Below are 21,429 nucleotides of genomic sequence, written 5' to 3'. Positions count from 1 at the left end.
TATATATATATATAAATAAAAATATATATAGGAAAAGCAAGGGTCCCAATACCGACCCCTGGGGAACTCCACTACAAACCTCCTTCCAGCCTGAAAAATACCCATTACTCTCTGTTTCCTATCCCTCAGCCAATTTTGTATCCATGTTGCTACTGTCCCTTATTCCATGACCTACAAATTTCCTCAAGTCTGTTGTGTGGCACTGTATTGAGCACCTTTTGGATGTCTATATACACCACATCAAACAGCCTTGCCCTCATCAACCATCTGTTACTTCTTCAAAAAACTCCAGCAAGTTGGTTAGGTACCATTTTCCTTTAACAAATCTATGCTGACTCTTCCGAATCAACCCAAATTTTTCCATGTGACTATTAATTCTATCCCGAGGAGACTTGATAGAAAGGAATAGAAGGTCGTGTTGTTAGGTTCAGACAAAGTGGGCTCATGCGGAGCATAAACAAAGGCATGGAGTACGTTTCCTGATTTGAATTTCTGCAGATCTTGGACCCCCCCCCCACCACCACCAGGACAAAGAGAAATTTCTCAGTGCAATATTATTCTATCCTTTCCTCCATTGCACTCCCTTAATGTTCTAATAAACAGCTGCCCATTTTTTGTTGATTTATACCGACAACCTGCATTTTTATAGATCCTTTAAATGTTGAAAAATATCCCAAGACATTTCAAAGAAGCAGAAAAGGAAAGCAGACCCGGCTGACAAGGCAAAAAGGAGGAGAGATGAGGAGGTGGGGACAATACCCCTCAGTTGTTGAATCTGCGAAATTTTCTAACCCTTCTTCTGTAAAGGATTCTATACTTTTCTCAAAGGCCAATTGTTGGAATATCGTACTAGCTACTATCTGTCAGACAAATATCCATTTTGCACATTGCTCTCCAGATGTCCATATAGTCAACAAAAGTCAATATACAACATCCTCCCTCACCTAATGGTTACATTGACTGCTAGTCTCAGAGAATAAAAAATCAGTTCAGACAAACGTGACTGACCCTTGACAAATCCATGCGATCTGTCTAAATTATTCATGCGTTTTATTCACTAGTTATAGTCTCTTAAGACTTTGCAAGCTACTAACATAAGCTTGATGAATGCCTACTTGGCTTATCCTTTCAGCCCATGCTTCAAGAGTCAAGGATGTCACAGGGCGGTTGTAGGGCATCCTTCTGGGTGGGAGGGTGAGCAGCCAGAAGTCGTGGTCCACATTGGTACCAATGACATAAGTAGGAAGAGGGGTGAGGTCCCGAAAGTAGATTTTAGGGAGTTAGGAAGGAAATTAAAAAGCAGGACCTCAGAAGCAGTAATCTCAGGATTACTCCCAGTGCCACATGCTATTGAGCACGGGAATAAGAGGATTGAGCGATTGAACAGGTGGCTGGAGAATTGGTGTAGGAGGGAGGGCATCAGATTTATGCGGCATTGGGACTGGTTCTGGGGTAGGTGGGACCTGTACAAGACGGATGGGTTACACCTTATCAGGCACGGTGCTAATCCTTGCAGGGAGATTTGCTTATGCTTTTGGGGCGGGTTTAAACTGGCTTGTCAGGAAGATGGGAGCCTGAGGGGGTAGCTCAGATTGGAAGGAAGTAAAGTTGGTAACAGGAAATAAGATCATAAGACATAGGAGCAGAAATTAGGCCATTCAGCCCATCCACTCTGCTCCGCCATTCAATCATGGCTGATAGGTTTCTCAACCCCATTCTCCTGCCTTCTCCCCTTACCAATCAAGAACCCATTTATGGTAGAGTTGACCCCATTGCCTTGGGCTAGAGAGAGAAAATGTAAGCAAATATCCCACTGTAGGTGCGCTCCAGCAAACCTATAACCTTTTTGTTTTATCCCAACTCTTTCATCCCCAGTTGTTACTGTCTTCAGGCTAATCCCCCACCCCACCCTGCCACCTGGTAGGGGAGTGGGTGGGGCCCTCTGACAGTGAGATAGCTACAACCTCAAAGCTGCCTGAATGCCTGAAGAAAATGCTCTGGTGTTGACCCCAAATGATGTCCTTGTGTTGACCTCTAATTGTATGCTGCCAGTAAATCCCTAAAAAGGAATTGTATTCCCAGAGCATGATGCCAACTGATTAAAACTAAATTTTATAGAGTGGTTTTACTTTGGGATTGTTGAATGAATTTGGGTGTAAATGAATTGATCCTGTTAATCTTGTTCAAATATTACTATGTATTTCCAAAACCCGGTTTCTGCTTGCCCATTTTTCTCTTACCTTGCTCTGCTATTTCACAGAAAAATATTTACAGACGTCGCATTGAAAATGCCAAAGGATTATTTTGCACATACAACAGATAGAGATGGCAAGCTTCCTGGCTAGCTTGTTTCCTGTGTGTTTACTTGTAGTAACCTGCCATGTCTGAAGAGAATGCTGTCTCTTGCTGAGTCAGCCAAAACAACCCCAGTAATTCCATAATGTGTTTTTCTACATCAGTATTCAAAGTTGTGTAATATAGAGCTTTTTAAAAAACTGTTCATGGGTTATGGGCTTTGCTGGCTGGGCCAGCATTTATTGCCCATCCCTAGTTGCCCTTGAGAAGGTGGTGGGGGTGAGCTGCCTTATTGAACCGCTGCAGCCCATGTGGTGTAGGTACACCCACAGTGCTGTTAGGGAGGGAGTTCCAGGATTTTGTCCCAGTGACAGTGAAGGGATGATACATTTTCAAGTCAGGATGATGAGTGGCTTGAAGGAAATTTGTTGGTGGTAGTGTTCCTATAAGCCTGCTGTCCTCCTCTTAGGTGGTGGAGGTCACAGGTTTGCAAGGTGTTGTCAAAGAAGTCTTGGTGAGTTGCTGCAGTCCATCTTGGTCCTTGTACACCACAATTCATCACAACTGCAGAAATAACTGTGTTTGAATCAGTGATTCACAGATAACGGAGACCATTCACCTCATCCTAACTCATCCATTGAGAAAGACCATTGAATCCCACCATCCAAAGCTTTTAAAAATTATTCTCTATTTTGAATCCACTGCCCTGTCAGGAATCCATTTCATGTATTGATCGTTTTGCCTCAACTGTATCCTGACGTTGTTTCCTCACTTGGCATTTGCTAGTTTAAACCCTTGCTCTGTTAGAACACATTAGTTTAAGGCCGTGTTCTGGGTTAATATTTCAGATGCTGTTTGGTATCTTACACTTGCAGAGATTGCTGCCTGTCATTTCCTGACATGAGAAACCCAAGCTGCTTCTATCTGTTCTCATAAGTCACTACTTCTAATGTTAGGGGTTAGTTTTGTGGCTTATCCTCACAATGTCTCCCTTATTGTCTGAGTAGCAAGATCGAGACATGAGCTGTGGTGTGACCAGAGAAATGTATGATTTAAGCATGACTTCCTCTGTATGCTGTCATGTTGTGGTACCTTGGAACATTTTACTACATTATGATAACTTGCATTTATGTACTGTCTTTAATGTCCTTTAGCCTTCCTGTTTTACACATTGAGTTTGGGATCATCCATAAAACTCCGAGACACAGTAATTTCAGCCACATCACCCTTTATGGAGCATCTGATATACCTTTTTTCTTCTGACGTGCAGTATTTAACTGCATTGGATTGAATTTTTATCTTTCACTGATCTGCCCGTTTAGATTTGGTTTGGATCAAATTTAGGCAATAAATCCTTGGCTCTTTTCTTCATTCGGCCAAATCAGTGCCTGCAGATTAAATGGTTGACCACACTTGGTGTTACCATAAGCCTGTGACATTTGTATTAACACAAGGTCACTGGTAGCTTGGTGAGCAGTTACACTGCTCTGTGTGCCATTGAACCATGCAGTCTAGACAATGTGTTGGATCTTTTGGGCGAGGGAGGGTGGAGTCAGAGTCTCCCTCAACTGATCACTGTAGAAGAATCCATATTTGAAACTGTGTGTATTTCGAGTAGTACTGCACAGAATGAAGTCATTCAGTCCAATGACTTTGCAAGGCTCTTTTGAAGAACAATCCATTTATTTCCATTCTCTTGCTCTTTCCCCATCTCTTAGTATTTTTTGACTCTTTCTAGTAATTATCCACTTCACTGTTGAATGTTAATGTTGAATCTGTTTTCGCCATAGAGCCCATTCCTAATCTTAACCACTAACAGCCCCTTAACTTAAACCCCCACCCTCTGCTTTCCAACCCTCCAGCCTTTGGAAACAACTTTTTTTCCCCCAAGTACTCATATTAAATCTTTCTTGTAAGATAGGGAAACATGACAGCCAATTTGTGCACAGTAATTTTCGACATGAGGTAACAACCAGGTAATCTGTTTGTGATGTTTGCTGAATATTGGGTAGGATATCAGGGAGAGCTCCCTTGCTCTTAGAATATTGCTGTGGGGTCTTTTATATTCATTGAAGAAGGCAGGCAAGTAACATCCAATCAGAATGGTGTCACTTCTGACTCTGCATTGCTTCCTCAGTACTACAATGTGCATGTCAGCCTGGATTATGGACTCAATTCTTTGCAGTGAGATATCAACATATTATCTTAAGACACCAAGGCTGCCATTTTGAGGCTGACTAGACAGGATTTGGGCTCAGCACCTCCTGCGCTCATGTCTTGTTATGAAGCTTGGTGTCAAATTGTTTGTGAATCGTCGTGGGATGTTTTACTGCTTTACAAACACTATGTAAATACAATTAATTGTTGGTTTGGGGAGGTGGTGGTACCTATGGAACTATACTGGGGATAAGGAGAAGAACAAGAGGTATTGAATGATTCTGCACATTTGTTGCTACTGAGTGCTTGTTAAATGCATGCTTCTCTTGTTACTGTAATCATTGAGCCTCAGTCTTAATGTGAACGGCTGCTTGGGTTCAGTTAGTAATTGATCAGGGTTAAAGCTCTTATGTTCTGTCTCTAATAATGTTGGAATGAAACATTTCTTTGCCGTCATCCCCTAATGAGAGATGATGCAGCACCAAGTTGTTGACTTCCCAGAAATCATGATCTGCAGGATTGCATTGCCAGTCTGTGGGCTATTCTATGCTACGTGTTAACAGATTGGAATGCAGGGTTCTCCTTCATATTTTAGTATGTGCGCAGGCCTTGATGTATTTTTGCTCTGGGAACATCCAGTGGGGTTTGAAGCCTGCTGCTACTTCCTCTAATTGTTGTGGAGAGGTAAAGAAGAGAATTGAAGGAGAGAAATTGAATTTAAGAGTAATTAACACATTGCAATCCATGTGTAGTTCAAGGTCTTAGAAATAGAAGGAAATAGCTTGCATTTCTGTAGTGTCTTTCACTGCCTCAAGTCATCCCAAAGCACTTTACAGCCAAGTGTAGTCACTATTTTAATGTAGGAAATATGGCAGCTAATTTTTACACATCAAGATTCCACAAACAGTTATTAGATAATTACCAAATATTTTTTGGTGTTGATCGGGGGATAAGTGTTAGACTGGATACTGGGAGAACCCTTTAGTCTTACTCACAATGGTGGCTTGGGATCTTTTGTGCTCATCTGAGAGAGAAAGCAACGGCAGGAGGTTTAATGTCACACCCAAAAGATGCTAAGTTGGCAGAGTGACTTTCTGCACACAACAGTTGGAATGGGAGAAAGAGTTTGTAGCTGAGACCGAGGTCTAAAATGCTCCACCCACCAACCCCCCCCGCCGCCGTTTACCTACTCACGTTATCACTAATGATGTCTTGACAAACTGCTTTTGTACAATGCTCATTTTGTTGAGAGTCTGGAAGGTGTCGCTAAATTCAGCTCCATAGCTGTCGTGGGAGAATCTTTGTGTCTGTATCTGGGATAAAGGAAAATGCACTAATGCAGATGGTGGAATTATGAAATAAAAACACAAAATGCTCAGCAGGTCTGGCAGCATCTGTGGAGAGAGAAACGGAGTTGACTATGACCTTTCCTCTTCTTGATATGAAGTTAGGTGGGAAAGTAGCCATGAGGATAACACGAGGAGGCTGCAAAAGGATTTAGACAGGCTGTGATTCAGCAAGAATGTAAGAGATAGTGAAGTTATCCACTTCAGTGGAAAAATGTTGGTATTCAAAGGGACCTGGGTCTGCTTGTACATGAATCACAATGTTAACATATAGGTACAGCAAGCAATTGGGTAGGCAAATAGTGGTAAGTTAGCCTTTATTACAAAGGGGTTAGAGTATAAGAAGTCTTGTTGCAATTGTATAATGGTCTTATTGAGACCACATCTGGAGTATTATGTACGGGTTTGATCTCTTTACTGAGAGAAGAGGGAGTGCAATGTAGGTTCACCAGATTGATTGATTCCTGGAATAAGGAGATTGAGTAAACTAGGCCTATATTCCCTAGAGTTTAGAAGAATAAGAGATGATCTCATTCAAGCAAATGAAATTCTTGTAGGGCTTGATAGGGTAGATGCTGGGAGGTTGTTTCTCCCTGGCCGGATAATCTAGGACATGGTGTACAGTCTCAGAATTAGGGGTTGTCCTTTTAGGACTGAAATGAGGAGAAATTTCTTCACTTGGGGTTGGAATCCTCTGCACATCCACAGCTCTCAAGTAGCCTTTGAATGTGTTCAAGACAGAGATTGACATTTTTTGGGTACGAGAGGAATCAGGGGATATGGGGATAGTGAGGGTAGGTGAAGTTGAGGTAGAAAATCAGCCAAGACCATATTGATTTGCAGAGCAGGCTTAAAGAACCAAATGGCCTACTTCAACTTCGGTTCTCTCTCTCTACCATGCTCTTGCTCTCACTCCCTTCCCCTTCTCTCTCCACCACCCCACCCCATTCTGTTTATACAGTCTGCCATTGGTTAATGTGGTGGTTGAAGTTTAGTATTATGTCGATTTGCGTGCTTAAAAATCATACTTCAGTATATTTCGCTGATTCACTTCCATTCTGAATTTTTATATTTCAGGTCCCGGTAAAGCTCCATCACTGGGAACAGGGTTCCACACTAACCTTGGGAAGGAGTCGCGCGCACAGACACTACAGAATGGTAAATCTGCAGCAACAATGACCATTAGATTAATTGGTGGCAGCCTGTACATGTCTCTGTCTTCAAAGCAAAATACTGCGGATGCTGGAAAGATTCAGCAGGTCTGGCAGCATCTGTGGAAAGAGAGAGACAAAGTTCATGTTTCAAGTCCATGTGACCCTTCTTCAGAGCAAGGAGTCATAGGGTCTTCTGAAGAAGGGTCATACGGACTTGAAATGTTAACTTTGTTTCTCTCTCCACAGATGCTGCCAGACCTGTTGAGTCTTTCCAGCGCTTCCTGTTTTTAGTTCAGATTCCCAGCGTCTGCAGTATTTTGCTTCAATTTTGATTTTCTTTAGGACGTTTTTGATTGTTGGGCTAGTGGATTTGCACTTCGGGTTCTCAGGATTACTTTCAAATGTTTACAGTGAAGGGCGATGTATTTCTGTTATGCACAGGATTAGAAGACAGATTTAAAATTGTAAATGTTGTAGATGTTCTAATCTTATTGGAAGTGATTTGGATTATTTTTTTGTGCAGTAGCATATATCTGAATTAACAATTTCATATTATGTTCTAAATTGATGACTGCTTTTTCAAATTGTTTTCAAATAATCTACTGTGTGTACATTTATTAACGTCCTTCTGGTGGTGTCCATCAAATTTTTCACTCCAAGGATAGTAGAAATCTTAAATTCTTTCTCCCCAGAAGGCTGTGGATGCTGGAGAGGTCAGTTGATATTATCAAGACCATGATCAATAGATTTTTTGTTATTGTCTTATCAAAGAAATGGAGTTAAGTGGGTAAATGGAGTTGAGGTGTTAAGATCAGCCATGGTCTAATTGAATGACGGAACAGCCTCCTCCATTCCAAAAATCATTTGTTACCTCAATGGAACAAAGGGGCAATGTTCTGAGCATGATTTGTAATCATGCTTTCATGGGTGTTATTTGCTGGTGGCCTCAGGGCTTGCCAGTAGGAGAGGAGTGAGCTATAGGGCTGAAATTAGGACCTGCAGGGTTAATGAGGCTCCTACAAATGTTTTATGAATGAAGTGTTTTCCTGCCTCTTGAGGACATTCCCTTTCTGTTACTAGACAACAAAACCACAAGACAAAATGGACAAGGAAGCCCATGAAAGGAAGATGAATTTGTATAAGCACCTTATCATGCTTTACACCCAATTGAAGTACATCTGAAGTGTATTCACTGCTGTAATACCTGAGGCGCAGTAACCAGTTTGTACATAGCAAGGCTCCATAAACAGCAATGTAATTAGAACAAGATATTCTGCTTTAGTGATAAGGAACAAATGTTAGCCAAGGCACAGGAGACAACTTCCCCCACTTATCTTGGAAATGGTGCAGTGGGATCTTTTCCATCTCATCCAAAAGTCATAGAATTCAACAGTGCACAGCCCCCTCAATGCTGCCCCTTCGATAGCGCAGCACCCATCCTCAGTCCAGCACTGGAGTCTCAGCCTTGATTTTGGACTGAAATGTTTGGGGTGGAACTAGAACCCATGAAACACAGGAGAGAGTGCTACCAACTGATCCAGGGCTGGCACACTAATGGCAAAGCCCATACAAGCATGCTGAACAACAGTTTGTAATTATATAGAGCTTTTAACAGGACAAACATTCCAAGTGTTAGCAAACAGATTTTGACACTGAGCCACACGAAGTGATATTAGGACCCAACCACGAACTTGGTCAGAGGTAGGTTTTAAGCATCGTCTTTAAGGGGGAAGGAGAGGCAGAGAGGTTTAAGGAAGAAATTCTAGAGCTTGGGGCTGAGGCAGCTGAAGGCGTGGCCACCATTGGTGGAGTGATTAAAATCAGGGATGCCCAAGAGGCTGGAATTAGGGGAACACAGATATCCTAGGAGTGTAGGGCTGAAGGAGAGATGGACGTTGTGGAGACCGAGGCCATGGAAGGATTTGAAAACTAATGAGAATTTTAAAATCATGACATTGCTTAATCAACAGCCAAAGTAGGTCAGTGAGCACAGGGGTGATGAGTGAATGTAATTTAGTGTGAGTTATGGCATTGGCAGCAGACTTTTGGGTGACCTCAAGTTTACTCAAGAACATGTGAACTCAAGAATGTGTGATGCCGGCCAGATTTATATTGGAATAGTCAAGTCTAGAAATAATTAGGGTTAATGAGGGTTATATGTAACAGAGGTGGAAATAGGCACTGTTAGTGATGGTGTGAATATGTGGCTGGAAGCTCATCTCAGGTCAGATATGACAACAAAATAATGAACAGTCTAGTTTAGACTCAGACAGTTGGGAAAGGAGAGGGTGGGTCTATGGCCAGTCTGTGGAGAAAATTTCTGCTCATATGGTATTGAATGTCAGCCAAGCAAGCAGTTTGACAAACTGGGAACAGTGGAGGTTCAAGAGAGGTGGTGACAGTGGCCTTTTAAAATAATTCGCACATCTGTGCATGTGCATTAATTCAAAGGGGCCAACTAGTGTCTGCTTTGCATGGGGAGTTTCATGCTGCTTCACTATATCTCAGCTTAAAGGGAACATTGATGATGAGCTGGATGTTGTCAGTGCACATGTGGAAACTGACACTAATTTCAAATGATCTTGCTGAGAGACAGCATATAGATGAAGAATGCGAGGGGGCCAAGGATAGGTCCTTGGACGCCAGATGTTCCGGTGCTGCTTCAGGAAGAAAAGATGCACTGGCTATGATTAGATAGATAAGAATGGAATCCGGTGAGAACAGTCCCCCCAAGCTGGACAACAGTGGAGAGCGTTAAAGGAAGATGATGTGGTCAACCATGTCAAAGGCTGTAGTCAAGTCAAGAAGGACGAGGAGAGAGTCACTGTTTCAAGTCTGTATGACTCTTCAGAGCTGAAGAAGAGCCACACGGACTCGAAACATTAGCTCTGTTTCTCTCTCCACAGATGCTGCCAGATCGGCTGAGTTTTTCCTGCATTTTCTGTTTTTATTTCAGAATCCGCAGTGTTTTGCTTTTATCCGAGGGATAGTTTAACTTTGTTACAGTCCCTTAGGATGCCTTTTGTGACTTTGATAACAATTCTTTCAATCGTGTGATTGGAGGGATTCAGACCTGAGTTTTAGGGAAGGTGGGGACGGATTTCGGAGGCAGCAACACGTTTGAGGACTTTAGAGAGGAAAGGGAGGTTGAAGATGGTGCAGTAGTTGATGGGGAAAGAAGGGTCAGTGGTTGGTATCTTAGGGAAAGGGAGGATGATGGCAGCTTTTAGGAGAGATGGTACAATACCTGAGACGGAGCCAGGAAGGCAAGTTGGTTGCTCAGCAGTTTAATGTAAAAGGAGTGGAGGAAGCAGGTGGTGTGTCTCAATAAGCGTGGAAAAGATATGAGGAAAACGGGAGAGCAAAAGATAAAAGTTCAGGGCTGGGACATTGGAGTGCATTAGAAGAAGCTTGGCCAGATGGGCTGGATAAAGGGAGGGAAGCAGCAAAGACTTTTGTGAAAGAATTTAAGGAACGGGAACAGTGATGAGTCTCCGCTCTGGTGATGTAACCACAGCCATGTGGAATGTTCAGCTACCCTCTCCAGTGGCATCATCAGCATGTGCTCGTATCTTGGCATGGAACCGTCATATAGTCCCTTGATCAAAAAGGGGCCGATCATTTAGGACAGAGATGAGGAGAAATTATTTCACTCACATGTTGTGCAATTGTCTACCCCAAGGATTGTGGATGCTCCATTGTTGAATACGTTTAAGGCTGATTTTTGCTCTCGGGGTATTAGGGATATGGGGGGGTTGGTGGGAAAGTGGAGTTGAAGCCCAAGATTAGCCATGATCATATTGAATGATGGAGCAGGCTTGATGGGCCACATGGTCAACTCCTCCTATTTCTTATGTTCTTGTGTTTGACGTCTGATCTCCATTTTAAAAATAGAAAATACAGTCTGTAGATAGCCAAGTCCATCAGCATCTGAAAAGAGGTTAACATTTGCAGAACTCGCTTCATAAATCTGGGTAATTATGCTCTTTCGTCCGCCATTCGGTAATGCCTGTGAGAAGCAGTGCCATCTGGTAAGAAAAGAATGCTCAAGGGAATAAAATGACTCATCTTGAATCCCATGGTGTAAATATAATATATACTTAAAATTCCCTGAAGTAATCTCAAAATGCACATGTTGCATAGAATTTCTTTGTAATTGCTGCAAATGACTATTCCCAGAAGTGAGTTTGGAGGGAGAAATTTCTTCTGTTGGCTTTCTGTCCATATATAGCAGCTTCCAATCCCTAATTTAATGTCCCTTCCTTCTTCCTCCTCTCTGAGGATGTGCAGACTCTTTCTGTCATATTATTCCACACTTGTCATACTGCATTCAGGTTGCCATCCTCCGAGTTGAGCTATGATAGTGTAATGGTTGTTACTGGCCCATAATCCAGAGGCCTGAACTAATATCTGGAGACTTGAGTTCAAATCCCACCACATTTCAAATTGATTAATAAATAATCCTGGAATTAGAGGCTGTTATCAGATTAATCAGACTAACTGCCAGATTATTGCAAAATTCTACCGGGTTCACTAATATCCAATCGGTAATTCCATCAATACCAATATGGACCTCCAAATCCACAGCAATATGACTAACTCCTAACTTCCCTCTGAAATGGCCCAGCGAGCCACTTGGTTGTCAAGGAAGTGGCTCACCGCCACCACCTTGAGGGCAAAAGATGCTGGCCTTTCTAGTGACACCTACATCCTGTGAACGAATTTACATAAAGTGTGAACCTATTCAGCTGTTTTTAAGTATGGATGGCACCACAACTGAACTTTTATGCTTTATCACAGAGGTTAGTTGACCAGAAATGGCAGTTTAGTGTGCAGCAGCCAGTTGCAGCTCCTCAAGCTGTGGTTACCTGCTTCACCTCGATGGCCTGATTGGCCTTTGGTGCTGTATGATTTTATGGTGGAGGAGTGGGGCTATTAACTGGATAGCTCTAGCAAAAAGCTGGCACAGGCACAGTGGACTGAATGGCCTTCAGCACAGACTTAAAATTGAACTAAAACAAAAACAGAATTACCTGGAAAAACTCAGCAGGTCTGGCAGCATCGGCGGAGAAGAAAAGAGTTGACGTTTCGAGTCCTCATGACCCTTCGACAGAACGAGGACTCGAAACGTCAACTCTTTTCTTCTCCGCCGATGCTGCCAGACCTGCTGAGTTTTTCCAGGTAATTCTGTTTTTGTTTTGGATTTCCAGCATCCGCAGTTTTTTTGTTTTTAAAATTGAACTATACTGGTATTACACTGCCAGTCTTCATGCCCAGAGGCTATTGGAGGTGTTGAGTTGTACGCTTTTAAAATACTTTTTCTTTGTCGCCCCCAACCTCCTTTATCTCCTCATTTTGAACAGTCAAGGTGGCCTTTTGGTTAACAGGTATAAAATGAAACGTTCATAGTGACGTTACATAGTCTAGACTAATACCAGGAATGGGCGGGTTGTCTTATGAGGAAAGGTTGGACAGGTTAGGCTTGTCCATTCTTAACTAGAGCTGTACCTTGAGTGCCCTACCATCCATTCTTAATTAGCACATTCGTATAGATAATATCACCAACTTTAACACCTCTGTGTTCTTTTGTTTTTTTGTCTGTGACATCTTTTGATTATCTGCTCCTATCACTGCTTGCTTGTTCCTACAACCACACCAACCCACCCTTCCACTTCTCTCCACCCCCCCCCACCCCCCCCACACACACACACACACACACACACACACACACACACACACACACCTTAAACCAGCTTATATTTCACCCCTCTCCTTGGATTCACCCAGTTCTGTTGAAGGGTCATGAGGACTCGAAACGTCAACTCTTTTCTTCTCTGCCGATGCTGCCAGACCTGCTGAGTTTTTCCAGGTAATTCTGTTTTTGTTTTGTACCCACTGGAGTTTAGAAGAGTAAGAGGCGACTTGATTGAAACATATAAGATCCTGAGGGGTCTTGACAGGGTGGATGTGGAGAGGATGTTTCCTCTTGTGGGAGAATCTAGAACTAGGGGTCACTGTTTAAAAATAAGGGGCCTCCCATTTAAGACCGAGATGAGGAGAAATTTTTTGAGGGTTGCGAGCTTTTGGAATTCTCTTCGTCAAAAGGTGGTGGAAGCAGAGTCTTTGAATATTTTAAAGGCAGAGCTAGATAGATTCTTGATAAACAAAAGAGGAGGGGGGTGGTTTGAAAGGTTATAGGGGTAGGCAGGAATCAGATCAGCCATGATCTTATTGAAAGGCAGAGCAGACTCTAGGCAGAGTGACCCACTCCTGCTCCTAATTTGTATTTGCCATTTTAGGCCGTTTTATGATGTGTATATGCATAACATCTGGGACCCCACTGCTTAGAATTGGCAAGCTGGTGCTAACACAGTTTGTTGTCTATGTGTGTTGAGTGATCAAACAATTCTGATACTAATAAAACCTTGAAATGGGCCAATAAATTCCTTTTGAGAGCCTGTGCATTTTGGTAATTTGCATAGGAAAGATAAATTTGTTGGGTTATTGTTGAGATTTACTTAAAGTACACTAGAATGAGGTTTGAGCTCTTCACTAAACACCTGTTTCTACCTGCAATAACTGGCACACTTTGCCCAGTGCAAGCAGCGACTAAGAAATTGAAATTGATGGTAATAGAAATCGGCTAGTGCTGCTTGTCTGATTTGAACAGTTGGCCGGTTTAAACAGTTTAAATGGTGGGATTATGTACACGAACACTCAAAATTCACTTACAACCACTTTCACTCAACTCGTGCTCAATCTGCTTTCTTTCTCTCTCTCTCTCTCTCTCTCTCCTTCCCTGCTCCTTCTGACTTTCAATCCAAAAATGTAGGATTTGTTGATCATGAGCTCATTTGTCATGCTGAACTTGCAGATTAGGGACTGGGCTGATGCTGCTGAAAACATTTACCATCCATCCAGCTTTTCATCTCACCCGCCTGGGCTGAACTAGAACTCCGGTCCCCAGAGCTGGAAGGACTGTGCTTTCATAGTCTAAATGACCTAATTTTGGATTTGCACTGTTCTTTGATGTCTAGTTTTCACAAGCTTGCTTACTGTTTGGAGGAATGATTTGAAATTTAAAAAATATTCCTTTTTAGGTCATGCTTGCTTGACATCTTTTTGAAGCTGGGAAGAGTTTGCGTTATGTGATGTGCTGACATCAGCAGAACGCAGCCCCTCTGGCACCTCATCCAAGCTGCCACTGTGTGTGCGTAAGGTTTGACCATGAGCATTGGGTTATTCAGTTGTGGAGCGAAACGAGCTGAGCCAGAACCTGTTCTCATCTTGAACAAAAACAAAAATACCTGGAAAAACTCAGCAGGTTTGACAGCATCTGTGGAGAGGGATACAGGTGACGTTTCGAGTCCGTATGACTCTTCATCAGAACTAAGACATATAGAAATGAGATGAAATATAAGCTGGTAGAGGGGGGTGGGTGGGACAGGTAGAGCTCGATAGGGGGCCAGTGATAGGTGGAGGCTAAGAAGAGACTGCCAAAGATGTCATAGACAAAAGGACAAAGGGGTGCTGACGGTGGTGATATTACTTAAAGGATGCGCTAATGGGGACATTAAGGGTAGAAAGCAGGACAAGCTAGTGGCAGATGGCCCTAGTGGGGGTGGGGGGAAGGGATCAAAATGGGCTAAAAGGTGGAGATAAAACAATAGATCGAAATAAATTTAAAAATAAGAGGGAAAAGAAAAATATATTTGTAAAAAAAAAAAAATTTTTTTGAAATTACTGGGAAAAGGGGGGATCGGAAAGGGGGTGGGGATGGAGGAGAGTGTTCATGATCTAAAGTTGTTGAACTCAATATTCAGTCCAGAAGGCTGTAAAGTGCCTAGTTGGAAGATGAGGTGCCGTTCCTCCAGTTTGCGTTGAGCTTCACGGGAACATTGCAGCAGGCCAAGGACGGACATGTGGGCATGACAGCAGGGTGGAGTGTTGAAATGGCAAGCGACAGGGAGGTCTGGGTCATGCTTGCGGACAGACCGAATGTGTTCCGCAAAGCGGTCACCCAGTCTGCGTTTGGTCTCTCCAATGTAGAGGAAACCGCATCTTGACGTCTGCACGTTTTCCAGTGGCTGGGGGAATTGAAGGATGGGGAAGGGTTGGGGCTTGCTTTAGCAATTGGGAGTGGGCTGGTTTTGTTTTCCATTCCAATGCCTTGTCCTGGGGCAGTATGCTGTAGCCCTGCCTGAGACTGGGTAACTCAGTGCAGACTGAGATTAAACATGGGACCTTTCTGATCAGTGCATTTTAGTACCACAGTGGGCACATCCTGTACACCGCAGGCAATTCTGGGAAAAGATCTTTGTTTGCAGTTATTTAAATTTTTGGGAAAAATCGAACTCTGGTAACTAACATACAAAAAAAAAGGTCTATGGTCTGGACTTCCCACATCATTTACTTCCAGTTATTGAATGATATGAGTGCTAAAGAGAACAGAACTTAAGGCCAAATTAAATGCACACACAGCTATTTTACTTTCAAGTATCCATGGTTTTATTTGAATGTTGGTTCAAATGTTCATTCACCAGAAGCAGTTCCTGCTCACTTAACGAACCACTTCCCAAGGCTGCCGTGGCAGCATTCAGCCGATTTGTGTCCGTTCAGGGGTGTTTATTACATTGTGTACAGTCCCTCAAGCGCACAGGCACCTGTGATTGCATTAATCACCTGTACCTGCAGTGAGTGGCAGTCAATTTAAGCGTGACCCTGTTGCTTCTCCTGCTGCTGCTGCTACAAATACTTCATATTCACTTCAAATTAGTCTAACTTCACTCAGTTACAGCGAGCAGGGCACACCTGTGCGGTTTCAATTGAGTGCCGGTCGCAGGTCTTATGTACCAAAGCAATCAATTGAAACCAATTAAATATTAAGACCAACATCATTAAATGAGCCAGTTGAAGGATGGTCCTTTTTCTGGCAATCCCACTCTAGTTTGTGATGGTGGAGAATGCAGTGTCTCAGTAATGAATTGATTAAGTTGATTCATGGGGTGCCTGGGCTTATGCTAATGAGTCCACATGGTGATGAGAGTAATGTCACCTTGGCAAATCTGGTGCAGCATCCACTGCATTTTGCCAGCTGTGGCCCTAATGTAAACTCCAGGCCAATGGATTTTTGCTTCAGTTGTGCCCAAGCAATTACTCATTTATCAGATATGACACCGTACCTAGCTTGTTTGTAAAAGTGTCCAGAGACATTTAAACCTTGCCTGCCCTTTCATATTTTCCCTGACTCTTTTACACCTGACTCCTGATCCTAGTGGACTTGAACACCTCCCTATTAAAAGCAGACCCTCTGCGGATGTCCAGCAGGTCGATTGCTATTTGTAAAGCGAGAAGACTGAATAATAATCTGGGTATAGACTCTGCACCAGAACAGCTCTGATGGAGAATAAACCCCAAATTTGCATCTGATATTAACTTCTCAGTGACAGTTCTACACTACATTTTCCTTAATTAATTTAAATTTTCAATTACACTTTGTGCCTCTACAAAACCAGCCTTTTGGATTTAAAATATCCAGTCAAACTTCTGAATTTTAGTCTTGGCTCTTAGCCATTCTTGGGTTGTTGGCAGTGGTGTCTAGACTTTCATTTATTGCCCATCCCTAGATACCCCAAGAAGGGTAAGACAGGATGACTACTTGCTGGCCGAAGTGGGTGTAGTGGCAGCCTCCTGTACTAAGTTTCTATGATTCTATGAAAGTGGTGGATTTTATTCTGGAGTGATTTTTCGATTCAACTGTGTATCCCACTAGGCCACTTCAGAAAGCAGTTAATAGTTAAAACATGGTTGTGAGAGACTATATAGACCAGATTGGGCAAGGTCAGCATGTTTCTTTCCCTTAAAGCACGTTAATGAGCCAGTTGGATTTTCTACATTCCAAAAGCTGTATCACTTCCAAACAACCCACGTACCCAACCCTTCAAGCATTACCTGCCGTGCACGTGGTAGAGTTTGTGGATTGCGCACTGGACTTAACAGCCATCTCAGAATCCATCAGCCCAGTGTGGGAAGTAAGCCATCCTCAATCCTGAGGGACTGCTGAAGAAGGCAGATCAAGTATTTTTTTTCAGATTTTTTGAACTGAATTCAAATTCTCAAACTGCCCATGATTGGATTTGAGCTTGCATCCTCTGGATATTTAGCCCGCTAACGTAATCACGACACTACCTTCTGTATGAGTGTGAGCATACAAACATGAATTAGGAGCAGGAGTAGGCCATTTGGCCCCTCGAATCTGCTCCACCATTTGAGAAGATCACAGCTGATCTGATTGTGCCCTCACTTTCCTGTCTACCCCTATACTCTGACTCTCTTGTCCGTCAAAAATTTACCTAACTTAACCTTGTATATATTCAAAGATCCAGCCTCCATGCTCTCTGGGGAAGAGAATTTCACAGACTAACGACACAGAGAAAACATTTCTCCTCATCTCAGAATTTTTAAATTCTGTTCCCTAGTTCTAGTCTCTCCCATAAGAGGAAACATACTCTCAACATCCACCCTGCTAATTCCCCTTAGGATCCTATAGGTTTCAAGAAGATAACCTGTCAACTGACCAACAGTTATCTGACTTAGAGATAGATTAAGTTGGAGATTATAAATGTCAAAACAAAACACCAACCTCACTGCATGCTCTGAAATATTAATGAGGGCAAAGAGTTTTGAAATTGATACATGGTGAATTGGTTCACCAGTGAAGGTCACTCTCCATGACTTGATGCCAATGGAAAGATGTTTTGTAGAAATTGGCAGAATGAGCATTGCTTGGTGGCTGATGGCAGCGATGGCCACAGGTTGGTAGCAGAGAAGACAACAGTTGATTCGTGAATTGATGTCTTGCCATTTGAGAAGATCTCCTTTTATTTGATATGGGCACAGATCTATTTATAAGGCTAGATGCACAGTTGTGAAGGCATCTGACAATTCATTATGCAGATGAGCTGGTGCTTTCCTGCTGGTCAAAACCTGTTTACCTACGCTGGAATTCTGAATGTGACGCAGAGATGTGCCTCCTTGATGGCTTATTTGGTAAATGGAGCTGAACCATAAAGACTCGGAAGACCTGGGATTAGTTTATGTTTTCATGTTTCCATGTGTCCAGAAGAAGATAGAAAATTGAGATGAGATTAAAAAATAACAGCAAACAACAGTAAGTTGGCATGATCTAATTAGTGCAGAGTTGTGTGTTAAATCTATGAATTAAACATCAACTGCAAGCTGTGAGTTTTATTCTACATCCGTTTTTTTCCCCACTAATCTCCGTTCCTCCTCTTGAAGGCACTGATTCATTAGTTGAGGCATGGTTTATCTGTGACTCCCCCTCCCCACACCCACAGTCAACCTCACCAAAGAGCCGTTTATGTGTAAGCCTCAGCTTTTAGACCTCAAGGTTGAGGGTAGTAGTGCCAAATTTTTCTCTCGCCCAAATCTTTCCATGTACACCTCCAGCTGGTTTTACTGACAATCAGGAGCCAGATTACATCAAATTTGCAGCACAGAAACAGGCCATTCAGCCCACTGGTTCTATGCTGTTGTTTAAGCTCACGTAAGCTTCCGTTCACCCTACTTCATCTTGCCCTATCAGCATAAATTTCTACTCCTTTCTCCCTCAAATTTATCCAGCTCCCCCTTAAATGCAGCTATTCACATCACCTTAATTACGCTTTGTGGTAGTGAGTTCCAACAAATGTTTTTACCATTCTGCCCATAGGCCTTTTCCAATGACAGGAAAAAATGCGTACAAAAGGAAATGGACGTTGTTGTCATGTGTACACAGATCTTTGGCAGCAGCCTTACCCCAGTTGAATGTTCCCCCACCCCAAAAATCCCAAGATCTGTGTTTACATTTGGTGCCACCAGTTTATATTTGGGACCAGTGAATAAAACAACATGGTAGGGGCATGTTTCCCTTTTGGAGGCATTCATACGAATATATGGATTAAGAGCAGGAGTGGGCCACGAGCCTACTTTATCATTTGATAAGATCATGGCTGATCTGATTGAGGCCTCAGCTCTACTTTCCTGCCTATCCCTAATACCTTTTGACTCTCTTGTCAATCAAGAATCTATCTAACTTGGCTTCAAAAATATTCAATGACTCTGCCTCCTGGAAAGAGAATTCCACAGACTACCAACCCACTGAGAGAAGAAAATTCTCCTCCTCCTCCATCTTAAATGGGAGACCCCTTATGTTTAAACTGTCCCTTTAGTTCTAGTCTCTCTCATAAGGGGAAACACCTTCAACATCCACCCTGTCAAGCTCCCTCAGGATCTTGCATGTTTCAATAAGATCACCTCTCAATTCCTTGAAATTTCAATGGATACAGGCCCAGCCTGTCCAATGTTTAATCATAAGATAGCTCCTTCATCCCAGGAATCAGTTAAGTGAGACTTCTCTTATTTTTTTTTATGTGTACCGTCCTTTACAAGGACATTAATTGTTGAACATGATGTACCTGTGTGTCTAGGAGACACAGTCTCAGACAAAGGGGCAGGTCATTTAAGACTGAGATGAGGAGGAATTTCTTCACTCGGGGTGGTGAATCTTTGGAATTCTTTACCCCAGCAGCGCTGGAGTGCTGCTTTGGGCTGCATTAGAGTGCTTAAGTTGGAGTTTGGTGAGAGAGGGAGTTTGCTGAAGAGGGAAGGAGGGATCCTTTCATTTTCAACCTTTCCTCAGTAAGGAGAGGGGTGGTCTTGTAATTGGGACCTGGTAAATATTTCTTTTGTCCTTAATATTCTCTAAACTAGTGGAAGTAAAAGTAAAGGGAGCAATTTGAGAGTAAGTCATGGCAGGGCTGTTCGGCCAAGTGGAACGCTGCTCCTGTGTGCTGTGGGAAGCTGCGAACACTTTGCGTCCACGGTGACCACGTGTGCAGGAAGTGTCTTCAGCTGCGGCTACTCGATATCCGAGTTTTGGAGCTGGAGCTCCGGCTGTGGCTGGAGTCGCTGTGGAGCATCCGCAAGGATGAGAGCTTTGTGGATAGCACGAACAGTGAGGTGGTCATGCTGCAGATAAAGAAAGCACAGACAGAGAGGGAATGGGTGACCACCAGAGTAAAAGCCCCAGGCAGGTAATGCAGGAGTCCCCTGGGTCTATCTCCATCTCTAACAGATTTTGTGTTTTGGATACTGTTGGGGGAGATGGTTTCTCAGGTGAATGCAGCAAGAGCCAAGTCCGTGGCACAAGGATTGGCTTAGCTGCATGGGGTGGGGGTCAGAAAAAAGTGGGAGAGCAATAGTAATAAGCGATTCCATCGTAAGGGGAACAGATAGATGTTTTTGCGGCCACGTATGTGACACCAGGATGGTATCTTGTCTCCCTGGTGCCAGGATCAGGGATGTCACTGAGCAGCTGCGGGACATTCTGAAGGGGAAGTGTGAACAGCCAGAGGTCGTGGACCATATTGGTACCAACAACATAGGTAGAAAGAGGGATGAGGTCCTGAAAGTAGAATATAGGGAGCTAGGAAATAAATTAAAAAATAGGACCTCAAAGTTAGTAACCTCAATATTACTCCCAGTGCTGCATGCTAGCGAGATCAGGAATAGGAGAATGGACCAGATGAATGCGTGGCTGTACAGGTGGTGTAGGAGGGAGAGATTGAGTTTCCTGAGTCACTGGCACCGATGCTGGGGATGATGGGACCTGTACAAGCTGGACGGGTTGCACCCCTTCAGGACCGGGACCAATATCCTTGCAGAGGTAGGGGAGGGTTTAAACAAGAGTGACCGGTGGGGGGCTTGAGCGGAAAACAAAGATAGGAACGAAAGACAGAAATGTAGAAAGCAAAAGTGGAAGGCAGAGGAAATGAAGGTTAGCAGCAAATAAGGGCATACTGCAAAAAAATGTATAAAAATATTAAAAAGACAAGCCTAAAGGCATTGTATCTGAATGCATGGAGCATTTGTAATAAGGTGGACGAATTAACAGCACAAATAGATGTAAACGGGTACAATATGATTGTGATTATGGAGACATGGCTGCAGGGTGACCAAGGCTGGGAACTGAATATCCAAGAGGACACGATATTTAGGAAGGACAGGCAAAAAGGAAAAGGAGGTGGCATGGTATTGTTATTTAAGGATGAAATCATTGCGATAGTGAGAGGGGATATTGGCTCAGAAAATCTAGATGTAGAATCAGTCTGGGTGGAGCTAAGAAGCCACAAAGGACGGAAAACATTAATGGGAGTTGTCTTTAGTACTCCAAACAGTAGTGGTAAGGCAGGGGTGGCATTAAACTGGAAATTAGAGATGCATGTAACAAGGCTGCTACAAGCAGAGAAGACTGAGGGGACGACCTGATCGAGGTGTACAAGATTATGAGGGGCATGGACAGGGTGGATAGGGAACAGCTGTTCCCCTTAGTTGAAGGGTCAGTCACAAGGGGGCATAAGTTCAAGGTGAGGGGCAGGAGGTTTAGGGGGAATGTGAGGAAAAACGTTTTTACCCAG

General features: G+C 43.1%; 1 protein-coding gene across 3 annotated transcripts in view; it reads left to right on the top strand.

Moving 5' to 3' along the window:
* The window catches only part of brf1b (BRF1 RNA polymerase III transcription initiation factor subunit b), a 330,710-nt gene that overhangs the window by 42,028 nt on the left and 267,253 nt on the right, over nucleotides 1-21,429 (top strand). For all 3 annotated transcript variants that reach the window (XR_005946273.1, XM_041214348.1, XM_041214349.1), the window contains exon 2: nucleotides 6,876-6,956. Coding sequence is in view for 2 of the 3 variants with exons in the window: in XM_041214348.1 (XP_041070282.1) it covers nucleotides 6,876-6,956 (81 nt within the window). In the remaining variant the exon portion in view is untranslated. The remainder of the gene's footprint in view (nucleotides 1-6,875; nucleotides 6,957-21,429) is intronic.

The sequence above is a fragment of the Carcharodon carcharias genome, chromosome 20 (assembly GCF_017639515.1).
Source record: "Carcharodon carcharias isolate sCarCar2 chromosome 20, sCarCar2.pri, whole genome shotgun sequence".
NCBI classification, from domain to species: Eukaryota; Metazoa; Chordata; class Chondrichthyes; order Lamniformes; family Lamnidae; genus Carcharodon; species Carcharodon carcharias.
This window is presented reverse-complemented; position numbering and strand designations above follow the sequence as displayed.